General features: G+C 45.6%; 2 protein-coding genes across 5 annotated transcripts; both read right to left on the bottom strand.

Annotated features, from left to right (window-relative positions):
- Positions 1–5,377: 5,377 nt before the first annotated feature.
- Positions 5,378–14,164, bottom strand: LOC307204936 (uncharacterized protein). 4 transcript variants are annotated; one of them, XM_079957118.1, is made up of 7 exons: positions 13,991–14,164; positions 10,183–10,411; positions 8,826–8,937; positions 8,502–8,620; positions 8,317–8,393; positions 7,610–7,714; positions 5,378–5,595 (listed from the first exon to the last, which is right to left on the bottom strand). In XM_079957118.1, the coding sequence occupies exons 2-7, from the start codon at positions 10,402–10,404 to the stop codon at positions 5,436–5,438; spliced, it is 795 nt and encodes a 264-aa protein (XP_079813244.1). In that variant the 5' UTR covers positions 10,405–10,411; positions 13,991–14,164; the 3' UTR covers positions 5,378–5,435. The 4 variants fall into 4 exon arrangements, with proteins under 4 accessions (XP_079813244.1, XP_079813243.1, XP_079813245.1 ...); XM_079957117.1 differs by lacking the exon at positions 13,991–14,164 and having other exon boundaries at positions 7,610–7,711; XM_079957119.1 differs by lacking the exon at positions 13,991–14,164 and having other exon boundaries at positions 8,346–8,393.
- Positions 14,165–15,338: 1,174 nt separating this feature from the next.
- Positions 15,339–21,098, bottom strand: LOC307205034 (phospholipase A2, minor isoenzyme-like). The gene is made up of 4 exons (XM_079957309.1): positions 20,578–21,098; positions 19,758–19,932; positions 17,710–17,837; positions 15,339–15,628 (listed from the first exon to the last, which is right to left on the bottom strand). Exons 1-4 carry the CDS (start codon positions 20,609–20,611, stop codon positions 15,507–15,509), a joined length of 459 nt encoding a protein of 152 aa, XP_079813435.1. The 5' UTR covers positions 20,612–21,098; the 3' UTR covers positions 15,339–15,506.
- Between the last annotated feature and the right edge of the window lie 1,719 nt (positions 21,099–22,817).

Here is a 22,817-nt window from a genome sequence, read left to right as displayed (position 1 = left end):
GGTACCACTGTATAGGGGGCCTACATTGTGCATGGACAGTTATGTGCAAATGGCTTCTGATACATATTAGATCCATAAATTACCATATAGCATATATTCAACACAGAAAACAGCAACAATTTGTTGTTGACAAAGGACAGCTGGACATATAAAGAGCCCCATTACCCTCATTAGCTTAAGGCCTCATCAAACCTAAATCCAGCCCTGCTGGATAGAGACCAACTCCTGTGGGAGCTTTGGCCCCCACAATAAAATATTTGAGGGGACCAGGCCCCCACAAAGTTGATGGGCATTCCCATTCAAATGGTGTGTGTGCACTGCATCATGTGATCGATTACATAGGGCGGGGATTACCTGGGCCCCCCACAATATTTTATTCAAGTTGGCACCCCGGCACCAGGCATGTGTGTATGTGTGCTCATATCACAGTGCACTGGCCCAGACTGGCTGCTGTGATAGGAATTTTGAGGTCTTAGATATATGGTAGTGTTCATAAGTGTACCAACCAAGCACATACATAGATCAGCACAGGAAGACCGACCTGAAACCATTTTGATTCCCAAACTATCCCAATGTTTTCTCTGCAAGGTCAAAGGAAAATGGAAAAACCTCCCCATTGTCTTTTCCTTCACAAATCCTGTCTTAAGGGTATGTCTGTGTTTGAATAGGGTGTGAGCCTGTGACATGGCCCAGGAACTGTTGTGACGTGGGGTTTGTGATTTCAGCTCTCTTAACATAATATGCTGGAGACAGTTCTCTAGTAACACTTCTTTATTAAAGCAGCAAGACTGAGACCTGAGGAGGGGAGAGCTACATTTATAGGGACAGGGAACTAGCTGGAAAGGATACATTTTGGAGGGAACAATATCAGGCAATCACAGTCCTGCCTTTTGGAGGAAACCAATAAGACAGAGGATCCAAATACAGCAGCTTAAATGAACCAATAGTAGCTGTACCCTCTGGAACCAAAAGGCAGTTACTTTACCCTAATGCAAATACTGACAATAATAATACAGATATAAAATCCTTTGACTCAATACACAACAGGAACTACCATATTTTTTGCTCTATAAGACTCACTTTTTCCCTCCTAAAAAGTAAGGGGAAATGTGTGTGCGTCTTACGGAGCAAATGCAGACTGCACAGCTATCCCAGAAACCAGAACAGCAAGAGGGATTGCAGCTTTCACTGTGCAGCGATCCCTCTTGCTGTTCTGGCTTCTGGGATTCAGAATATTTTTTTTTCTTGTTTTCCTCCTCCAAAAACTAGGTGCGTCTTGTGTTCTGGAGTGTCTTATAGAGCGAAAAATATGGTAAGCATTTATCATTACAAAAGACTGGCCAGGCAATCCAATCAAGTAACCTGCCAGACAGGAGAGAAACAACATTCAAATTTCTGTTTTAGGCCGCCTTTTCTGTGATGTAGGTATGATGTATCTGTTGATTTGCAGTGTCCAGTGCACAGCGGAATGATGAGGAATACGTGCCAACATGCTCTATATTGCTTTATTTACATTTCAAAGCTGGTAGATTACAGAAAAACATCTTGCCTCTGCCGGAGCAAAGAAAGCATCCTCTCTCCTCTGAAGCTCGGAGAGAATCACACTGTGAGAACAGTGAAAAACAGGAAACCAGTGTACGTCACATCCAGTCTCCCTTTCCCGTGAGAAAACCTAACAGTACAGACTGTGGAATGTAAACATTGTCTTGTGACAAGCCTTTCGCTGCACAGTGAAGAGAGCAGAAACCAACAGTATCTGGGGGTGGTCTTGGTCTACAGGGTGGCAATTTCAAAAGTCTTTATAAGGCCTTGCGCTCCATTGTTCTGGGTTCCTCCTCTCTCCTGCGGGTGAGGGGAGCACCCTGTTGCAACAGATCAATAAAGATCAGGCTTACTAGCTGCTTTGCTTCTCAATATTCTCTGGTCGGCCTCTGTTATTTTCTCCTACCAATAGGGAACCTATGTAAGGACTCTATATGGGCTCTTGGATACCCCATAAGGGAAAAGGGCAATTTTTGTTTACAACACTGCTGGGAGTTGAAGTTCAACAACATGTAATTTCTTTGTTGGTTGCATTTTATACCCCACCTTTCCCCTCCAAGAAGCTCAAGGTGAGCACGTTAATTTATATGTATGGATAACAAATATAAGCCTGTGAACAAATTTAAACGGTGGCTGGGGTTGCGCGCGCGCACACGCACACACACACACACACACACACACACACTGCAGCAAGCTCAGCAGCCCCTGTACGCAAAGTCCCAGCACAAAATACTAAAGTGGGCACCCCTTTCATTTGCAAGCCTTTGCCACAGTGCAAGAATGGTGTTATGTACTGAAGTTCTCACCCTGGGCCAGCAGGGGGATACTGTAGATAGTTCAGGTCCACATATGCAAATAAGGGATCGAAAGTGACGTTCAGTGATTGGATAGTTACAGAAAATGGTTACTGTTGCATTCTAGTGGAGCTCTATATAAGCAGGCTGGCTGAACCTTTCAGTTCAGTTCAGTTCTGTTCTGGCCTGTGAATAAACAAGAGCTGTTTGAAGAATCGTTGTGTCTGATATGTTCACCCACAACTTAACAGATGGGAAACCTGTGATGCTGCAGATGTTGCTGGAGTCCCAACGCCCATCAGCCTCAGCAGTCATCATGGAAAATGCAGACAGAGGCATAGGAAAGGGGGGGTGCAGTGAGTGGGATCTGGGTTTCATGACTGAGGGGTGTGTGACACAAAATGGCAGGCGAGTGGGCGGCACAATTCGCGCCTGGCGGCAGCAGCTCTCCTACCGCGGCGGCAGAGAGCAGCCCTCCTCCGCCATGGCAAGGCACACCTGGCTGCAGCGGCTCCATCGTCGGGTCACGTCTGACCCAGCTGCAGAGAGCAGGAGGAGAGTGAGAAGCAGTTTCCCCGTCACTCTCCTATTGTTCACAGGCGATCAAAGTCCCGGCACGGGACGTCAGGAACGGGGGCAAGATGGAGGGCTGGGAGCAGGAACGGGGGTCCAGAAGCCAGGCATCAGCCAAGAGTCCGAGGGTCAGAGAGCCAGGAGTCACAAAGTCAAGGGTCCGAGGATCAAGAGCAAGGAGTCACATAGTCAAGGGTCCGAGGATCAAGAAGCAGGGAGTCAAGAAGCTGAGGTTCAAGTATCAGGAAGCAAGAAGCCAAACACAGCAAGGCAGGGAACATGTTGCTGTGGCAAAGAGCCGAAGACAAAATGCTGACCTTATATCCCTTCCCAGCTCTTGCCACCAGGTGCTGTGAGTTACCAACCGGCCTCACCTTTGTGGCCGCGCCTTGCCTCTTCAGAACAAACTTAGGAAGGCCCCAGTCCTGCAGAGTCCTATTGGACACAGGGTCTGGCTCCTGCACACACACCTGAAACCTACGCTGAACTGTTGCATGTGGGGGGGCACCCTCCGCGCCCCACACCCCTCGGGAGTGCGCCCACCCTTGGCAGCGCGGGCATATGCTCTGCCGCTGAATGCAAACCCTCAAAGTGTCCCTATTTTCCAGGGACTTCCCTGATTTAGAGAAGCCGTTCCGGTTTCTGATTTGATCCCGGAATGTCCCACTTTTCCTTAGGATGTCCCTATTTTCATTGCAGAAATGTTGGTGGGTATGGAGTTATCTGACCCTCGAGCCTTCTGAAGGCAATCCTGTATAGGGAAGTTAAAAAAAAAAAAGTTTAATGTTTTTATATATGCTGGAAGCTGTCCAGAGTGGCTGAGGCAACCCAGTAATATGTGTGGGGTATAAATAGTAAAATTATCATTATGGAACGGGACTTCCCTATTTTCATCGGAGAAATGTTGGAAGGTATGACAATGGTCAGATGGGAGTCTGCAGGGCCACAGGTTCCCCACTCCAGCTGTAGTGGTATGTTCCACTGTAGACAAATCAATTCTGTAGTTGTTGTTTTCTCAAAATAATAATAATAGACAAGGAATCTTCAGGAGAGGGATTTGGTGCGTTACAAGTTTCTATCAAACCCAGATAAATGATACACTCCCTTGAGAAACATTTTTTTTTAGTTTATTTTCTCCTTCGGATCTATAAGGACTAGAAACTTGTGTACTGCTTTTGTTTTTAAACTGAAATCTGATAGAATCAGGAGGCTGTATTCAGTTCCATTTAACAGATTTCATGTAGACAACACATGAAATGGTACCTCAGGTTACATACGCTTCAGGTTACAGACTCCGCTAACCCAGAAATATTACCTCGGGTTAAGAACTTTGCTTCAGGATGAGAACAGAAATCATGCTCTGGCGGCGCAGCGGCAGCAGCAGGAGGCCCCATTAGCTAAAGTGGTGCTTCAGGTTAAGAACAGTTTCAGGTTAAGAACAGACCTCCAGAACGAATTAAGTTCTTAACCCGAGGTACCACTGTATTCAGATCCAACTGCACCATTATACAAGGCCGGGTTGAAAAGAACTGTGTATTTTCACAGGTCTAAGCAAGACTGCTTAAGTTTCATCCTAATTGCAAAAGCAATGAGAAACTACTTTTTTAAAAATCCCAAATTTAAAAAAGAGTTTGCCATATTAGGAGTTGGGGTGGATAATGTCTGAGAAACACTTTCTGTTTGTACAAATACAAATCGTTTATTGTCTATGTGCAAAAATACTGTAAACAAGTTAAAACATTAGCAGGATTTTAAGTAAACGCTTGCAACTAGCAGAAAATTAGATAAAATTAAGGAAAATAATAATTGGAAAAGTATAAGTATGGAAATGCAGTAGAACTTGGTTAAAACAAGGAACCAAAAGAAGGTTTGGAGGGAAGTCCAGAGATTTAAAAAATCTTAAAGAGAAGGTTTGTGAAAAGCCATTTGTATAAATTTAGATTTGGTAGAAATGTAAGTAAATTGCTGTTTTTATTTGTGAAAATATAGCTGTGAAAAATTAATAAAAAATTATTTACACAAAAGGAGATAAACATCTTCTCTTTGGCACATTCAGTGTTATTTTTATAGAAAAAGAGGTGCTGGAACTCATCATGAACACCTCCCTTGTTCTCTTATAACAGCTACAGAGCCCACCTGAGAAGTGCCGGAACTGAGTTCTGGTGAGTTACGGCTTTAAAAAACCTGATCCAGTTTATGTGGTTCATTCGGTATCATGGCCTGAATGCAGAAAGCTGGAGACAACCAAAGACTGGGAAAGTGAGAAAGGAGCCAAAATGGACAGATCTGCCCATCCACCCCACACAGAGCTACAGTTCCCTGCACCCTTAACAAATTATGGTCCCCAACATCTTCAATGGCTGTCAAAGTAGTATAACAGTGTTTTAAATGGGATGCGACCTTGGTTAGCCATTTTGTCTCCCCCTCCCTCCTCCGGAGGTGCTAGGACATCAGAACCACCACACGGGTAAGGATCATGCACTGAACTTTCATTTGCTTAGCATCTTCCGCTACACCAAGAGACATCTAGGCCCCCGTAGGGTGGGAACTGGGGCCCGGGTTTTCTTTATCCTGTGTGTCTTCTTTTCTGACTCTCGGCTGGGCCAGCAAAGGTGCGTTCAGAACTGAGGATGTGCTGGCTGGGCTGGCACTTTGGATAGAATCAGTCGGACCGTTGTCAACAGTCCTGGAAGAGAAAGAGAAACTGCCCCCGTGAGGAATCCCTAATATCTTATGACCACAGCGCATCTGCACTTCCATCGTAGGCCCCATTGACACCACACAGTCATGGCTCCCCACAAGGAATCATGGGAGCTGCCATCGGTTCATGTTGCTGAGCCTCATTAGAATTCCTGCTCCATGATTGCAGTCATGGGATTGTTGTCTATCACATGACAGTGTATGTTTTGACTCCACAGTGGGAAGTGACGGAGACAGGATGTTTGCGTTACTGTGTTCCGTGAAGTGCGACTATTGTCCTTTGTTCTTTTTCTCTTTGCTGTCTGATGCTAGAGAGTGAGGGAGCCATGTTGCAGTGCTCCGTGTGTGTTTATATGTAAATAAAGTAGATTAGCCAAAATGCTGAGTTGCTGAAGTCTGTTGCTCAAGCTGCGAAGACTCTGCGGATCCCTAAGTGTGCTGGTGGCAGTTGGCATCGGTCGCTGTGATGTTTGGGCTGAAGAAAACTTTTAAAGCTCCCGAATGAAAGACCAGCAGGGAGAGAACATGCAAGTCGAGCACATGTCTCTACCAGGGTCCTACTTGAGTGTAGGCCGAACTCCTGACACTTATCCCCCTCATGGAGCTACCATTCCCAGAGTTCGCTGGGCAGAGGGATTACTCTGGAAACTGTAGCATTGTGATGGGGCACTGGAATTCTTCTAATCCCCAGTTTTGTGTTTTGATATGGTATTTTGTGTTTTTATATTGTGATTTTATGTTGTAACCGCCCTGAGACCTGTGCGTATAGGGCAGTACAGTGGTACCTTGGTTCTCAAACTTAATCCGTTCCAGGAGTCTGTTCAAATCCCAAAACTGTTCCAAAACCAAGACGCTGCTTCTGATTGGCAGCAGGAGCTTCCTGCACTCAAGTGGAAGCAGCATCAGATGTTCAGCTTCCAAAAAATGTTCACAAACTGGAACACTTACTTCCGTGTTCGTGGCATGCGGGAGCTGATTTGTTTGACAACTAAGCCATTCGAGAACCAAGGTACCACTGTATACAAATTTAATAAAAACAACAACAACTATCAGACCCTTTGCAAACTACAGTTCCCATGATTCTTCTGTGGGTTGGAGCCATGACTGTTTCAAGTGCTATTAATTAAACAACTGTTTTAAAGTGGATTTGTTAAAGACTGCTTTTTAGGTACAGTGGTACCTCGGGTTACATACGCTTCAGGTTACATACGCTTCAGGTTACAGACTCCGCTAACCCAGAAATATTACCTTGGGTTAAGAACTTTGCTTCAGGATGAGAACAGAAATTGTGCTCCGGCGTCACAGCTGCAGCAGGAGGCCCCATTAGCTAAAGTGGTGCTTCAGGTTAAGAACAGTTTCAGGTTAAGAACGGACCTCCGGAACGAATTAAGTACTTAACCCGAGGTACCACTGAATATCAACGTGTTTTAGCTTTTGTTGTGGTTTCATATTGGTTTCCCGAAAGCAGCCCTTCCGAAAGGACCCCTGCCACCGCCTCATCTTTGGCAGCGTCATTGTCCTCTGCCTGGGCCAGGGATCCACGGGGCACAGAGCCCATGCCGCTGGCCTGGGTGGCGGAGGCAACTTCCCTGCCGCCACCACTTCCTCCAGCTCAGCTCTTGGCCATACGCGTCCGCCTCAGCAGGAAGGAAGAGGCATCACCCAGAGGCGTCCGCGGCTTCGGATTGGCTGCAGGAGCTTCCTGCAGCCAATCTGAAGCCGCGCCGGTTTAGCGTGGGGACTGACAGAGCGGGCAGCAGGATCCGCACGGTTCGTGGGCTGGATTAATGAGCCCAGTGGGCCACATCCGGCCCCCAGGCCTTAGTTTGCCGACCCCTGATTTAGGGCCTGTCTCAAGGCCATGGGATTTTTCTAGCAGAAGCGCCTCAGAGACGCCACACAGGCCAGCTCTTTGTGCCCATTGTCAAAACAAAACACCTCCTTGCACAGGCAGACTGAGGACCAGGAATGTGTGCACAACCTTGAAAGAGAAACTCTACCTTGGAAAAGTGGAGGGTTTCGCCCTGCTGAAGGTGTTGCTACCCAGGAATGAGGAACGGCAGCCACCGGGGCTCAGCATAACGGGATGCAGGTCGACTGTACTGCTAAAAACAAATAAAGGAAATGGTTTTCTATTGTGTTATTTCTCACCTTTCCCACCAAATGGTGCTCAAGGTGGCTAACCATCACCCACACAAGCACATTTAAAACATATTAATTACCCCCAAAGTATCCTGGGAACTGTCTTTTCCCCATTATAAAACAATATCCCAATGTTTCTGTTATGTACTGAAGTTCTCACCCTGGGCCAGCAGGGGGATACTGTAGATAGTTATGCAAATAAGGGATCGAAAGTGACGTTTAGTGATCGGATAGCTTTAGAAAATTGTTACAATACAATATTGTATTGTATTGCTACAATTGTTACAGTACAATATTATGTGTACTGGAGCTCTATATAAGCAGGCTGACTGAACCCTTCAGTTCAGTTCTGTTCTGGCCTGTGAATAAACAAGAGCTGTTTGAAGAATCGCTGTGTCGTCTGATATGTTCACCCACAACTTAACATCGGAGTTCCAGCCCTTCGCAACCAGACAACACGAACTCTTGGCTCATCGCAGCTGTCTGCATTGTTATGCATTGTGGGATGGCCTTGCCACTTTGACAACCCCCTCCCTGCCCACCTTGCCCTTCAATCAGCTCCCACCTCTTTTGATTGACTGGTGATATGCCAACCTGGGGCTGCTTCAAGTCCACGTTCAGAGAACCCACCAATCTCTCTGCCTGTTTGGGGGTGGAGAGGGAAGGCTCATTACGCCCAGTCCACCAAAATGGACAGATTTGTTGATTTCCAACTGGGGGTGGGGGCAGGCAAAGCATCTTGGCACAAACCTGTTTTGGGTAAGGACCAAAGACTTTGGGCATAGCTGCAACAACCTGCTCCGGAAGCCTGGTGTGGCCTGGCATGGTCTTCCTTGCCCGTCTCTCCAACTGTGATGCCCTCTTGGCCGCTGAAAAGGAGTTTAAAAAAAGTAGTTTGTTATGGGTGCCGGGAGTTGTTGTCCTGCGACGGATAAGCTCCAGAAACCGGGATTCCTCGGGAAGGAAGGAACCACGTCTTCAGAGGCATGGCATGTCCACAGCCTCTGCTGGCTGGAGCAAAGTCCAGAAGTAGCCCCTTCCCAGCCCTTCTACCTAGAGGAAGGCAGGACCAACCAAAAGCGTAGTTGCTGGCCTTCTGCATCTCCCGTTTCAGCTGTTCCACCTCTTCTTGGATCTCCTCCATTTCCATTGAGTTGCTGTGTTTGAATAGTGAAGAGATCTTGGCCTGGAAGAGAAGGGTTGGCTGGGTGGAAGATAGGCTGGGCACCGTGGCAGGGCTGGATAAACTTATCCTGACCTGTCACCACTACAACAACAACAACAACAACAACAACAACAACAATAATAATAATATTTATACCCCGCCCATCTGGCCGAGTTTCCCCAGCCACCCTGGGCAGCTCCCAATCGAGTGTTAAAAACAATACAGCAATAAATATTAAAAACTTCCCTAAACAGGGCTGCCTTCAGATGTCTTTTAAAGAAAGGATAGCTGCTTATTTCCTTGACATCTGGTGGGAGGGCGTTCCACAGGGTGGGCGCTTCTACCGAGAAGGCCCTCTGTCTGGTTCCCTGTAACCTCACTTCTCACAATGAGGGAACCGCCAGAAGGCCCTCGGCACTGGATCTCAGTGTCCGGGCTGAATGATGGGGGTGGAGACGCTCCTTCAGGTATACAGGACTGAGGCCGTTTGAATTTGAATTGTGCTTGGAAACGTACTAGGATACTGCCCCCTCCGCAAGCCAACCAGGACAGGTGGGTGGGAGAAACCCCCCTGTCAATCACCTGCTGTCAGGTGGGGTTGCCCAGCCTGGTGGATTAGTGTGAGGATTAGATGCAGGGCTAAGAATGGAATACACTCAATTTTTGTTGTACAGTGGTACCTCTGGTTACATACTTAATTCATTCCGGAGGTCTGTTCTTAACCTGAAACTGTTCTTAACCTAAAGCACCACTTTAGCTAATGGGGCCTCCCGCTGCTGGCGCGCCACCGCCATGTGATTTTTGTTCTCATCCTGAATCAAAGGTCTTAACCAGAGGTACTATTTCTGGGTTGACGGAGTCTGTAACCTGAAGTGTATGTAACCTGAAGCGTATGTAACCCGAGGTACCACTGTATATATTAGCAACCCACTCATGTGGATTATTGGGATGGGGTGGCACTCTGAGAGAGACTTCATTTGATGCAAAATGCTGCTGTTAAACACTCGACTGGCACAATGTGTTGGGCCTGGGTGAGACATCTCAGGACCCTGAACTGGGGTTTAGCCTCTGCTGTGCTGAATCATTCATGTCTGGAAGCAGCTGGTGTACTATGAAGAGAGAAAGAGAAGCTCTAAATACAAACGAGGCACAAAAGAGGCAAGCCTCAAAATGCAGAAAACTTCCATTTTGAGGCTTGCCTCTTTTTCCCCTCTTTTCTCTCTCGACCCTTCTTTTCCAGACATCTCGAGGTGCCCCCAGCTTTACCTTCAAGTAGGACGCCATACCCGCCTCCTCACTCTCCAGCTGCTTCCTCTTGCGCACAATCGACTCGCAGATTCCTGGGTTCTGCTCCATTTTGGCATAAAGGTCCTGCAGGGATTTCTGGGTGTATGTCAGAGATTGCTTCTCAAAGTCCTCTGGGGAAATCCGCTTGCAGAAAGAGACGTAGAGCGGGGATTCGTTGTCAAATTCACCCAAGGTCTCCATCTTATCCCTGGTCAAGAAGGTAAAGAAGTTCTTGATTTTAATTATTTTAGTAATTTAGTAATTTATTATTTTAGTAATTGCCTTCCACAGTCTCTTTTTATGATTTTCAGTTTTATACATTTCCCTAATTTTACAATCATTTTAACGTTTCAAAACTCGAGTTCCTTCCCCCTCTTTCTGCAGTTCCTTCATTTTGTTTTTTTATATTTTCTGCATATTCCACATTAACTTCATTTACTCATGTACTTTAAATATATATTCTTATGTAACTGCAGCTTATTACAATAATCCTGCCAACGTTCTGATCTGTTTACATTTTATTTGCAAATAGTCAGTAAACCATTTCCATTCTTTTATAAAAAGTTTGTTATCTCGTTTTCTTATTTTTCAGGTAAGTTTTGCCATTTCCGCATATTCCCTAAGTTTTTGTATCCATTCTTCTTTCTCTGGGACTTCTTCTTCTTTCCATTTTTGGGCAAATAACATTCTATACAGTTTGGGTAGTTCTGTTCCTATAATCCCCAAAAAAGAAAGCTTCTGGGTTGTGTGTTTTTCTAACATACATTATTTTAAACATCTTTTTCAATTCATTATATATCATTTCCCAGTCTCAAGGCTGTTTACATATATACCTATTTGTGTGCATTCTTGGAGATGTGGAGACGGTCACCAACTTGGATTGCTTTAAAGGGGGATTAGACAAAAATTCATGGAGGGGAAGGCAACCCATGACTTTGTTCTGCCTCTATGGTTGGAGACAGTCAGTGGCAGCACCAGAAATGAAATTTGTGGGGTGTGCAGGGGTCACAGAAGGGGCAAAGTATCAGTGGCGTAGAGTGGGGGGTGCAGGGGGGGCCGGCTGCACCGGGTGCAACATCTTGGGGTTAGGGTTAGGGGGCGCAAATCCACGGGTTAGGGGGCGCAAATTACTTGCCTTGCCCCGGGTGCTGACAACCCACGCTACACCACTGCAAAGTATATTTCTAAGCGGTGAGCTGTGTCCCACAGGCTACCATTGTCAGTTTGCATTTCTTAGTACAGAAAGTATGGGTCTGATGTGTAGAGATCTTTCCTATTCTAATTAATTCAAGAGGGTTCTGGAAGCTTCTCTGTGTGAAAGAAGCAAGCAGAAGGTTCATGATGTTTGGGTTATTCCAGACTTCCTCAACCTTGGCCCTCCAGATGTTTTGAGACTACAATTCCCATCATCCCTGACCACTGGTCCTGCTAGCTAAGGATCATGAGAGTTGTAGGCCAAAAACATCTGGAGGGCCAAGGTTGAGGAAGCCTGGTTATTGCTTCAGAGAAGCTGGTTTAAACTGATTATCTCTTTCTGTGAAGATCATGCTGACTATAATAATAAGCCAGAAGGACCCTGGGTCTTAACTATCTCTCTTTTCCTTCTGGTGTGGTGTTCTGTATGCTTAGTGTTAAGGTTTAGACTTATTATAAGTTCTTGTAAGTTTAAGTCTGCCGCAGCTGGATTTCTTATGGACAGTGCCAGTCCTGAACGCATTGGATTTGTGACCATTATGCTCATTTGCCTTCCGTAGCAGTAAAGTTCTGCTGGATGAAATACAGTTCCCTCTGATCTATTTTTGGGGAATCCTGCAACGTGTTTAAGTTGTTACTCTGCTGACTAGATGTTGGAATCTGCTCTGGATCAATATTGAGTAGAATTCCACGACAACTGTATCTGAAAGAAAAATAACAGCAGTGGAGGGGCAGGTGGAGTGCAGCTTCTTGGGGGTTTTTCTGGGAGGAGGGAGCTCTGGCTCTGTCCATTGAGACAGTATGATTTTGAATGCCACTTCCTGGAAACGACTGGAGGGGAGAGTGCTGTTGTGCGTAGATCTTGCTTGTGGATTTCACATTGGGGCATGCTGGGCAAAATGGGCCATTGGGCAGATCCAGTAATCAGTCTCTTCTTGGATTCTTGTGCTTGGAGGTTTTGCAAGGGTGGGGTGGGGTTCATTACGACTATGGCCTATGTGGAAGAATTAAAAGGCCCTCCCTGTGTGCAGCAGTTACAAACTGGAACGGGCCTTTCACAGCTGTCTAGGCACATTAAATGCAATCATGTATTTGTCATGGGGTCCAGTTTTTCCCATTTCAGGTTTTTGATTGAAACCTCAATCAGAACGAATGTGAAACGGCGAATGTACAGATTGATAAGAAAGACCGGAACGGAAAATGGAAGAGTTAGTTTAAAAATGTTAGCGCCAGCAAAAAATATGGGGGAAATGCTCTGGAAATTATATTACGATGTTATCTAAGTCCCTAGTTATTGAGCAGAATATACGACTACAAATCTGCCATGCTGGAAAGGATAGCAAGAAATAAGCTCTTTCTATATAACTGTGTGCTTTTGAATTATGGTGCTGGAGGAGACTCTTGAGAGTCCCATGGACTGCAAGAAGATCAAACCTCTCCATTCTGAAGGAAATCAGCCCTGAGTGCTCACTGGAAGGACAGATTGTGAAGCTGAGGCTCCAGTACTTTGGCCACCTCATGAGAAGAGAAGACTCCCTGGAGAAGACCCTGATGTTGGGAAAGATGGAGGGCACAAGGAGAAGGGGGCGACAGAGGACGAGATGGTTGGATAGTGTTTTCGAGGTTACCAGCATGAGTCTGACCAAGCTGCGGGGGGCAGTGGAGGACAGGAGTGCCTGGCGTTCTCTGGTCCATGGGGTCACGAAGAGTCGGACACGACTAAACGACTAAACAACAACAACATATAACATGCAGTGGAGTTGCAGGGGAAGTAGGAAATTTCAGTCAGCCGATTTCAGGAAAATGGGTGTCATTACAAAATGCTTTATAACTATTGGACTGAGGCTAGTATTACTGTCTTTTACTGCTGAAAATATGCAACAGAACTTATGTAAGAAACGTTGAGGAGTTTCTTCTTAGCAAAAGTTTGCTTAGCAATAGCAGAGAACTCTGGTCACATTTAGACCATGCATTTAAAACATTACGATGCCATTTTAAATAGGCAAAACTGCTCCCTCCAATATATATATATATATTGTGGGAGCTGTAGTTTGTTAAGGATGCTGAGAGTTATTAGGAGACCCCCCTATTCCCCTACCAGAGCTACAATTCACAGAGTTCCCTGTGAAGAGGGGTTGGTTGTTAAACCACAGAATTGTAGCTCTGTGAAGGGAATAGGGGACTTCTAACAACTCTTAGTACCCTTAGCAAACTACAGCTCCCAGAATTCTTTGGGGGAAGCCATGACTGTTTAAAATGTCATCACAGTGTTTTAAATGCATGGTGTGAAGGTGGCATTAGTGTTGCCCTGCCTTGGAGAACCCAGCAGGGAGGGAGGTGAGGGGAAAAACCAGAATTAGTTGCCCATGCCTCTCATTGGCCGAGGCTCCTCCTAACAACTGGTTGGACATTAGGTGGGTCATTAGCCCAATCCAGCAGGCTCTTCTTATATTCTTAAGAGGCAAAGACTCAGTTGTAACTCCCTCTGTGTTCAATGGGAGTTACTCCCCACGAAGTGTGTGCAGATTACAGACAAAACCTTACAGCGGATGCAGTGACTCCCGCTAAGGCAAACGAGTAACTAAAGTGGTACCTCTATTTGCCAGGTGTTACTTATTCCCAAAGGCTTTTATAGAACTGCAGTAGCCAAGTAGCTGATGCTTGGGGCCAGCTAGCCAGGAAAGGAGGTGCAGTTTTGACTCTGAGGTGGCTGGTAGAGAGCAGCTTTGCAAGCCAACCCATTCTGCTCTGATGCCCTATAGCTCCCAGCCTCAGGAGGAATTGTGACATCAGAGGCAGATGAGCCAATCCCTTACGTGTCCCAATTGTTGCCTCCAGCTGTGCAATTGTGGCATCACAGATCAAAAGCAGCCAATCATCATTCCCAGCACCAGCTATCAATGGCTGCTAGCCTTGATGGTTATGTTCTACCTTCACCGTAAACGCTTTTGAGTACCAGTTGTTGGAATAACAAGCCGGGAGAGCACTGTTGCACTTTGATGACCCATCTAGTCCAGCATCCTGTTCTCACAACGACCAACTTACTGGGGTTCACAAATATTATAAGGCAACTGCCTTCTACTGAACCAGACCATTGGGTCCATCTAGGTCAGCAGTGTCTACCCTGACTGGCAGCAACTCTCCAGGGTTTTAGATAGGTGTCTCTCCTAGTCCTGCCTGGAGATTGAAACTAGGGCCTTCTACATGCAAGGCTAATGCTCTGTCAACTTACCATTGCTTTTAAAGTCCTCATGAAAATTCACTAGTATTTTACAGGGAATTTCTCCTAATATTCTAATTTTTAATGCTATTTTTGCCCAATAGGCATTTTTGGCAAAGCCATTCCCCACAATATACAACTGCACCTTGGAAGTCGAACGGAATCCATTCTGGAAGTCCGTTCGACTTCCAAAACGTTCGGAAACCAAGGCGCAGCTTCCAATTGGCTACAGGAATCTCCTGCAGCCAATTGGAAGCCGTGGAAGCCCCATTGGATGTTCGGTTTCCAAAAATAGTTCGTAAACCGGAACGGTCACTTCCGGATTTGTGGTGTTCAGCAGCCAAAATGTTCCAGAACTAAGCTGTTCGAAAACCAAGGTACGACTATAATGCCTTATTGATGTGGTTATCATTCTTATGCTTGCATTTTTATTTTATTTTTGCAAATTACTGGGATGGTGAACTGCGCTGCGAAATTGGGAGAAGGGCAAATTTCCAAAGGACACCTGTGTTTCGGCTCCCATATCGTTTTGCCGTTATATATGTTGGGGAAATGAATCAAATTTCTTCCCCATCTGATGAACTGCTGACTGTCCACAATTTGCCAGGATATAAAGTGGCCACTTTCCAAGGACACCAGGCAGAGTGTGTGGAAACCATGACATCTGTGTCAAGGTGAAGATTTGCAAATACAGGGTGGGGGTGGGGAGATAAAACACAGCTTTAGATGCCTGCTTTTATTTTATTCATGACTCAGGAAGAAATCCCTTTGCTGTAGAAAACACACAACGGCTTGATGGACCTTGTCTCAATCTCTCCAGTTGTCCGCCAAAGGATCAGCATGTGTGAGAAGCGGCAACGAGGGCCTTGCATGGTTTGTAGCACAAACATCACTTGCAGTATTTACTCGTGTCCAGCTGTTTATATTCCTCTTGGTATGGAGCCCCTGCAAAGCAGATGGCCGCACTACGGTCGCACTCGCAGACGAATGCCGCACATTCATCGTTGTCATCTGAAGCAGGAAAAGGCCAAGTATGAACTGGGTGACTTCTCGGGAGAAGGGCACCTGCCTTGTATGCAGAAGGTCCCAGGTTCAATCCCTGGTATCTCCAGGTAGGGGTGCAAGAGACACCCTACCTAAAATGCTGTCTGACATCCCGGAGAGCCACTGCCAGTCAGTGCAGACAACACTGGACTACATGGATCAAAGGTCTCACTCAGTATTAGGCAGCTTCCTATTTAATTCAGTTTCTTTCTTTCTTTTTAAGAATCCTAAATTCTAGAATCCTAATTTGTTTTTAGGGGAAGGTTTGTAGCTCTGTTATAGAACATCTGCTTTGCTCTCCTTGACTGAGATCTTGCACAAGCTCCACTACTGAAGATAAACGTGGGGCTACCTTTGAAGGTGACTCGGAAACTACAGTTAATCCAGAATGCAGCAGCTAGACTGGTGACTAGGAGTGGCCGCCAAGACCACATAACACCGGTCCTGAAAGACCTTCATTGGCTCCCAGTACATTTCCGAGCACAATTCAAAGTGTTGGTGCTGACCTTTAAAGCCCTAAATGGCCTCGGCCCGGTATAACTGAAGGAGCGTCTCCACCCCCATCGTTCAGCCTGGACACTGAGGTCCAGCTCCGAGGGCCTTCTGGCGGTTCCTTCACTGCGAGAAGTGAAGTTACAGGAAACCAGGCAGAGGGCCTTCCCAGTAGTCGCACCCGCCCTGTGAAATGCCCTCCTGGCAGATGTCAAGAGTTAAGCAACAATAGATTTTTTTTTTGTAGACATCTGGAAGCAGCCCTGTTCCAGGAAGTTTTTAATGTTTGATGCTATATTTTGTCGGCAACTGCCCAGAACGGCTGGGGAAATCCAGTCAGATGGGCAGGATATAAGAAATAAATTATATTTATTATTATTATTATTATTGTTATTATTATTATTATTATTATTATCATCATCATCATTATCACCATCATCATCATCATCATCATCATCATCATCAAGAGCCCTGCTGGATGATGATAATAATATAATAATAATAATAATAATAATAATAATAATAATAATAATAATAAATAATTTTATTTATACCAGCCAGAGCAGGGCTCAGGGCGGCTAACACCAGTAAAATTACAGTAAAAACATAATAGGGGGAAAAAACACAATTTAAAATACAGGTTAAAATGCAATTTAAAATGCAGCCTCATTTTTAAAGTAGCCCATAGATCAAAACCATAAGGGGAGGGAAACATAAGGGTCCGACTGAGTCCAAACCAAAGGCCAGGCGGAGCAGCTCTGTCTTGCAGGCCCTGCAGAAAGATGTCAAGTCCCGCAGGGCCCTAGTCTCTTGTGACAGAGTGTTCCACCAGATCGGGGCCAGTACTAAAAAGGCCCTGGCCCTAGTTGAGACCAATCTAACCACCTTGCAACCTGGAACCTCCAAAATGTTGTCATTTGTGCACCGTAAGGTCATCTGCGGGGATCAGGACAAAGGCCCAATAGTCCAGCATTCAGTTCTCGCAATGGCCACTCAGATGCTTGTGGGAAACCCAGAAGCAGCAACTGTGTACAAGAGCTCTCTCCCTCCTGTGGCTTCCAGCAACTAGCATTCAGAAGCATTGCTGCCTCTGACCATGGAGGCAGAACATTGTCACTTTGGCTAGTAGCCATTGATAGCCTTCTCCATGAATTTGTCCAATCTTCTCTGAAAACCACCTGTTCAACTCTGGGATGGAGTACCTGCAACCAGTGCTATTTTTCTAGAAAAAGAGGTACCAGAACTCACCATGAACACCTCCCTTATTCTCTTATAATGGCTAAGGCGCCCACCTGGGAGACGCCAGAAGTGCCGGCTGAAAAATAAAGCCCTTTAACCATACAGATGTCAACCCAACACTTGCTGACCATTAGCCACACTGGCTGGGAGCGGGGGGGGGGGGCGGGGGAGAAGCTGGGAGTCCAGCATTATCGAGATGGCTAGAAACTGTGTCCATCCCTGATTTAAGACAGTGGGGATTTAATTTGGAGGCTTGTGGAGAGAAAGCTGAACTAGGCCCTCTGACATAGCCAAAGAAGGGTGGAGGCTGCATTTACCGCTGCAGGTAACATCACTGCCCGAACAGCTGTAGCCATAGGTCTTGGTGTAAGGGTTGTCTATGAGGAATTTGCACTCGGAATGCTTCTTGGCCTCACCGTAGCAGTTGTCGTGGATCTGGCAGCACCTATTCGAAAATTAGAAACATTCATGTTGATTCAACGAGCTTGGGAGACCCTTGGGAGCTGCCTTGTTTAGTTGATTTCTCTAGACCGCGTCACAGGAGACATTTAAAGCACACCAATCCACTTTAACCAGAAGAAAACAATGCAATGATCAGTAAGTATAGTTAAAAACAAATACTCAAAACCAATTAAAATCAAGGATAAGGGAAAACGCCATATTGAAACACATGTCAACATTCTATGACACACTAAAAGATTAAGTTAATACAACTGCAGAACAGGTATTATGTGGCATCTATAACAGTGCCACTTCCACAGATCGAAGCAGTCAAGTGGGCACATACCGGTATCAGGGTAAGGTGATCTCGCAGGTAAACTGGTTCCAAGAGGTTAAGGGCTTTATATACTAATAGTTGTTGCTGTATGTAGATAGATTCCTAGATCCAAATGGGGCAGAATACCCTCCAATAAGAGAGAGCCACAGCAGAGGTTTTAAAACACAAAAACACACAGCAAAGTGAAGAGCAGGAATATACGCTGTTCGACCTTTAAATTATTCTCTTTTTAAGTCACTTGTATATAGCACTTGCCCTTTCTATCCCTTTAGAACAGCAGAGACCACACTATTTGATAAGTTTAAAAGAATAATTTACTTACAAACTTCAAAGGTCAAATTCATGTGCTTTTCCATGCAGCAGCCAAAAAAACGCTGGTAAAAAGGCTAAGTTTACAAAATATGGCAAATGTTTCTGAACACACTTTCTGAGCTGGGAGCAATCAAGCTCAGACATCCTCTCTGATCGGCTTCACATAGTAGAAGTGAACAAACAACAGAAAGGAGGCAAAAAAAAAAAAACTTTGCTAACTGCCCACTGGAGGTGAGAGGGTGTGCCCTGGTCAAATCTAGCAACAACAGCTTATTCTGTGGTCTTAACCCCTTAATGCATTAACCCGAACTAAACATGCTAGTTACATGAGGCTGCATTTCCCACAAGAGTAACACCTTGAACTTGGCCTGGTAGAAAATGAGCAACCAATACAGTGGTACCTCAGGTTACAGATGCTTCAGGTTACAGACTCCGCTAACCCAGAAATAGTACCTTGGGTTAAGTACTTTGCTTCAGGATGAGAACAGAAATCACGCAGCAGTGGCGTGGCAGCAGTAGGAGGCCCCATTAGCTAAAGTGGTACCTCAGGTTAAGAACAGTTTCAGGTTAAGAACGGACCTCCAGAACGAATTAAGTTCTTAACCTGAGGTACCACTGTACATATCACTGAGCAGAGTTTTATATGCTGACAAGGCCTCTATTCTGCCAGTAACCATGCTGCAGCATTCTGCTGTAGTTGCAGCTCCCAAATTAAGTGCAAGGCACTGTGGGTTAAACCACAGAGCCTAGGACTTGCTGATCAGAAGGTCGGCGGTTCGAATCCCCGTGAAGGGGTGAGCTCCCATTACTCGGTCCCTGCTCCTGCCAACCTAGCAGTTCGAAAGCATGTAAAAGTGCAAGTAGATAAATAGGTACCGCTCCAGCGGGAAGGTAAATGACGTTTCCGTGCGCTGCTCTGGTTCGCCAGAAGCGGCTTAGTCATGTTGGCCACATGACCCGGAAGCTGTATGCCGGCTCCCTTGGCCAATAAAGCGAGATGAGCACCGCAACCCCAGAGTTGGTCACGACTGGACCTAATGGTCAGGGGTCCTTTTACCTTTTTAAGCCCCAAATAGAGCAAATTTTTAAAGGTAGATTTGTTGCAGTAGAGTCCACTTCAAGTGTAGAAAACTGAAGTTCTGGTATGTTCTTAAACCCCTCCTGCAAAATACTGACCACCTGCAGGTGCCCTAATAAAATTAAGAGGTGCAAAGCCTTGGAACACGTTGGGGACGGGGAGGGCGGGCAGAGGGCAAAGATGAGAAATTTGCTTACTTGTCCAGCTCATCGACCGGTGTCCCGCTGCCCCCCAAACCACAGTAGCAACCATAGTCTGCATAATCCTTCAGCGGGTCACTGCTGGGAATGGTACATTTGATCATGTTATGGAACTGCAACAAGTTCCTAGAGATGGAGGCCGTGTCCGAACCTACTAGAAAGGAGACATAAACTTCCCACAAGAGGAGTTTGGTTAGGGTTAGGTTGGCATTTCCCAGGCTTCTGAGAGCTGAAGCATAATCCTGCCTGCTAAACGCAAGCTGGAAAGTAAAACCCCACCCTGAGGGTGCATTCCTGAGGCCAGGCTGCCCTTCGGTCTCCAAGTTGGACCGTGCCAAGGCCCCTTGCTGAATGACTGCCCAGCCAGCACTCGCTCGCTCCTTTCTTGGCGTGCCGCATTCCCTGGATGGTGGGAACAGATCAGGCCCATAGATGGGGGAGGCGGGCAAGGGGCGACCCCAGCACAACCTGCCCCAGTGCTCCTCTCTGAGAGTGTCAGGGAGTTTCGCCTGCCAAGGGCTCCATCAGCTGGCTGCATTCCCCTCTGCACAGCTGGACAGGTGATGCAATGCAGCCCTGCTTGTCTCTGGTAGCAGGTCGCTCTTGCAGTGTTGGCGACTTGCCTGGCAAGCCACACTACAGTGCTGGTCAGGGAGCACATCAGGCAATGGAGGTGGTGTGCCAAAGGTACCATGAATTGTTAACCAAGAAGAGGGAACCCAGTTAATAAAGGAATTTATCCCCCACCCCCAACACAGCATATCCATTTCCCGTTTCAGTAGGAACACCCATTCATCCCATAAGAGCCACAACTTACTTGATGCCAAGATTAGGAACCGAGCAAGGTTCATCCTGTCGGCTGTTAAGTCCTCGCAAAAAGGGTTTTCCTGTAGGGCGTTCGGCCTCTTTATACCTTCGCTTTTACCTTGGTCCCCGGCAAAATTCAAGATAAGATACCTGGAGGTTTGTGTGTGTTTACCTTTATATAAGTGTTGCCCAGGTGATCTGTGATTAAACCAAGGCCACCTGAAAGCCAGCCATCTTATTTTCCGGGACTCCGCTTAGCTATCAGCTTTCCCACAGAAGAATGTTCTTGTTTTAAACTTTTGGGGCACGGTGTGTCGGGTGCTGGTGGGTAACAGCTCTGCAGACCAAAATGGGACTCCTTTTGGGCTTAAGTTACCCCATGGGGTGGAGGTTCCCCATGCCTGCTATATGGGGCCACCCACAACTGCTGAGAAAATTGTTCATACCGTTGGTTACATCTCCTGGGAGTTGGTTTTCCAAGGACTGCTAAACTTGAGATCCTTTCAACGTGAGAGTTGCTGGGGATTGGACCTGGGACTGAATCTTAGGCCTTCTGCACACAAAGAAGGTGGTCAATTTTATTGTATATAGCCAAAAGCCTTTACAATGGACAAGAGAGAATAAAAGGAGAACTTTCCTCTAAGATCAGACACGTAACCTGTAGCAGTTTACAACATGAAAAGAAATTTACAACATTGTAAATTAAGACTGGACTGCATTCACATAGCTGGAACGCAGCTTCTTGGCTGCCAGTGCAAATGTGGTTCCTTGGTGTGTAATATATAGATGTTTATCTGCTAGGAGTTCAACTGTCATTTCCTGTGCGGACCGACCAGGAAGCCAGTTAAGAATTGGCGACATAAATTTTGCTCTGGCCGTTGTATACAGGGGGCAAATCAGCAGATAGTTTGTAATGTCCTCTACCTGATTGCATCCAGGTATACATTTGCGATCCATAAGGGGAATTCCCCGAAATCTCCCCTCTAAATATGATGAGGGCATCTGCTAGAATCTTAGTTCTGCAAAGGTCCTGCGTAGTTGTGGGAAGGTCAGTGTCTCAAGGTAAGGGGGCCTTGAGTGATGGGTCTTAATTTGGGGGTACCAAGTAGAGTAACGGGCGGCAATGGTGGATGCTCTGTCTTACGTTGGCATCCTGATCAAAAATCCAGTTTCTTTTTTTAAAAAAAAATTTTTTTGAATGATTTTATGTTACAAAAAACAATACAGCCATACTACCACTAAATATAATTTAGAAATAAAAATTACATACATCAATATTTGTTATTTACTGTCTTATTTCCTCCCAAACATTGCATACAACAACACACATATGTGCAGACACCCACACACCCACACCCGCACACAAAATTATAATAATGAAAGTAAATATTTTTTCCCCTTTTATCTTCCAAAATCTTTTCTTCAACTTTGACTTCCTGTCAAGTCTCTTTGCATATATTTTATCTTACATTTGAATGTACACAAAACAATAAACCTTTCTATATAATTTTTCTAATACATTCTGAAAACATAATAAATCTTTAATTGTTATCCACCTCCTTTTAGTTCTTTTATCACACAAATGCTAGCACAGAGTCAAAACTATTATTGTAAAAATCCAGTTTCTAAGGTCATGTGGGCTAAGGGCTAAGTAGTTCTCCATTTGAAGATTATAAGCCCTGAGTTTATTTTGGCACTTTTGTACCCAGCCCCCTGGTCTTCCACTGAGCTAAACCCAAACCAACAACATCTGGGAAGCCACATGTTCCTTATTCCTAGTCCAGTATCAAGTGTATAACATGATGCACAGGGGGAGAAAGTGAATAGAGGAAAGCTTTTCTCCATCTCTCATAACTCTAGAACTCGGGGACATCCATTGAAGCTGAAAGGTGGAAGGGTTCAAGACAGACAAAACTCCCGCAAGAGGGAGTGACCGCCACCAAGATTCTCTGCGCGCAAAAATGGAAGGAAGAAGTTGCCATCAAAGAACGGATAAGTAAGGCGATAGGACTATGCAGAATTGGCAAAGTGAATGGCCCAGATAAGAAAACCTAACAATGATGGCTTTGTGGAAGAACGGAAGACCTTTTCGGACTATTTAAGAAAATACGATGAACTGACAAGCTGGATTAGGACTATGAGCAACAGAAGGAATTAAGAAAACACAGCATCAATGGGACAGAATAAGAAGCAGAAGGTATTGTGCAGCCTAGGGGGAGAAATAAAATGGAAAATGAAGTGGGAAGTTGA

This window comes from Podarcis cretensis, assembly GCF_951804945.1.
Source record: "Podarcis cretensis genome assembly, chromosome: 16".
NCBI classification, from domain to species: domain Eukaryota; kingdom Metazoa; phylum Chordata; class Lepidosauria; order Squamata; family Lacertidae; genus Podarcis; species Podarcis cretensis.
This window is presented reverse-complemented; position numbering and strand designations above follow the sequence as displayed.